Here is a 1,719-nt window from a genome sequence, read left to right as displayed (position 1 = left end):
GAGAAAAGTCCCTCCCTTCCACGACCGACCTAATGCAAACCTATAAGAGGAAGGATAATCGGGTGAGCGGTATCAGTCCTTAGTTGTTCCCGCAACCCGATTGTTTAAACGTTTTATCTGTTTTTCAATTCGTGAGTATTACATATAATTAGTTAACAATGAAAACTCTGACAAGCATGTGTCTGTTCAAAATCGTGTCTCCTGTGAAAGTACTAGTGTACATCTTCCCTTTCCTCTTAATTGGATTATACTTTGGAAATTCTAAACTCTTCCTTAATTTAATATCTTGTCAAATATAATTATTGCATTATAAATATCTACGTACTGCCTGCGTAATAAAAATGTTTTTAAAAATACATCTGATTCTTGGCAATTGAATTTTGCACGCGTTCGAAGTGCAATTTAAGCTGTCGAAAAGGTGTTCATGGGTTGTAATTTCATTCAATTATGCATTTATTTAGATGACATACATTCCTTGCAAGTACGTGCGTAATGCCGCTTTTTAGAGCGTGACGGAACAGGACACTTGATTTTGAACCGATCTAAATTGCGACAGAGTAGCGATAGAAAAAGTGGTATGTAACGTGCGTCATAAATGATATAACTCGGACCCTAGATTTCGTAAAAGAATACGAGCGGTTAATTGCATCGGAGAATTTTCTTTTCCTCGGCGAAGCCGTATTTCTTTGTTCGATTGCGTGCAGCTGATACTGCCCTATCTCAGATGACTAATATACGCTAAAATGTGAAAGGCAAGAGTTTGCATAGCTAATAAAAAAGATATATTCCTACGCGCGATCGCATGTAACCCTGGAATGCACCAATTTCAAAGCAAACGCACTCCGTTCTCTCTCGAGAAATGGTTTTATTCCTATTTGAATAATTCTTTATGTATATCATCGCTCTAATCGCATTCTAGATTCTAGATAAAGCTCTGTTTTATTCTCAATGCCTCGAGTTCTGATCCGATTAAACTGGAATTTGTACCCTTGATACTCCTTGCGATACAATAGGTAAAACAGTTAGCGACACTTTCACTTCGCAATTTTCGAACCTGTTTTAAACATTAAAAAATCCATCTCGTGAAAGTAAAACGACTGCGAAACTGAATTTTGTTACAGGCAAAGGTTCCAAGCTTAATATCTCAAGGATGAGGGGGCTCTTCCTATTATTGTGCGTTTGTCTAGTGCAAAGCGGACTGACAAAGAAGCAGTCTCGCGAGAGTTACGATTACGAGCTATCGCTCGGTGAACCCGGAACCGGTTCCATTCTACTTCCACCTCAACAGAAAGTTCTCCAGCCGGGATACAGCGTGGGCGGCCCCTTGGCGAATATCGCGAAGGGCGCGGCGGAGCAAGCTCACACCCAGTTGAGCAACCAGGAGTCCGCGGCTGGACAGGCGGCGTACGTAGCTAAAAATACTTTGGCTCAGGCTGCCTCGCAATCGGCAGCTACCGCAGCCGCGGCGTTGACCGGAAAGCAGATCGTCGTCCAAGGATTGGAGCAACAGTCTAGAGACGCGCACGTAGCGGTGGACAATGAGGCTCTGCAGCTGCAGCAAGCGGAAAGATCCGCGAATGCGGCCAAGAACGCGGCTAAGCAAGCCATGCACCAGGTGCAGGTGATCACGGCGGCTTTGAACGCTGCGCAAGTTACCGCTGATCGTGCGCAACAAGCTGCGGCCGAAGCTGAAGCCGAATTAGCCGCGCAGACCACGAT

General features: G+C 44.2%; 1 protein-coding gene across 1 annotated transcript; it reads left to right on the top strand.

The window, feature by feature from the left end:
* Positions 1-29: 29 nt before the first annotated feature.
* On the top strand, positions 30-1,717 carry LOC108629337 (uncharacterized; the record flags this gene model as incomplete). Its single annotated transcript, XM_026817199.1, has 2 exons — positions 30-131; positions 1,122-1,717. A coding segment is annotated over exon 2 (567 nt), but the record flags the coding sequence as incomplete, so codon positions are not given.
* Positions 1,718-1,719: the final 2 nt, after the last annotated feature.

The sequence above is a fragment of the Ceratina calcarata genome, unplaced genomic scaffold (genome assembly GCF_001652005.2).
Source record: "Ceratina calcarata isolate Rehan_Ccalc_2016 unplaced genomic scaffold, ASM165200v1 scaffold568.2, whole genome shotgun sequence".
Taxonomy (NCBI): Eukaryota; Metazoa; Arthropoda; class Insecta; order Hymenoptera; family Apidae; genus Ceratina; species Ceratina calcarata.
This window is presented reverse-complemented; position numbering and strand designations above follow the sequence as displayed.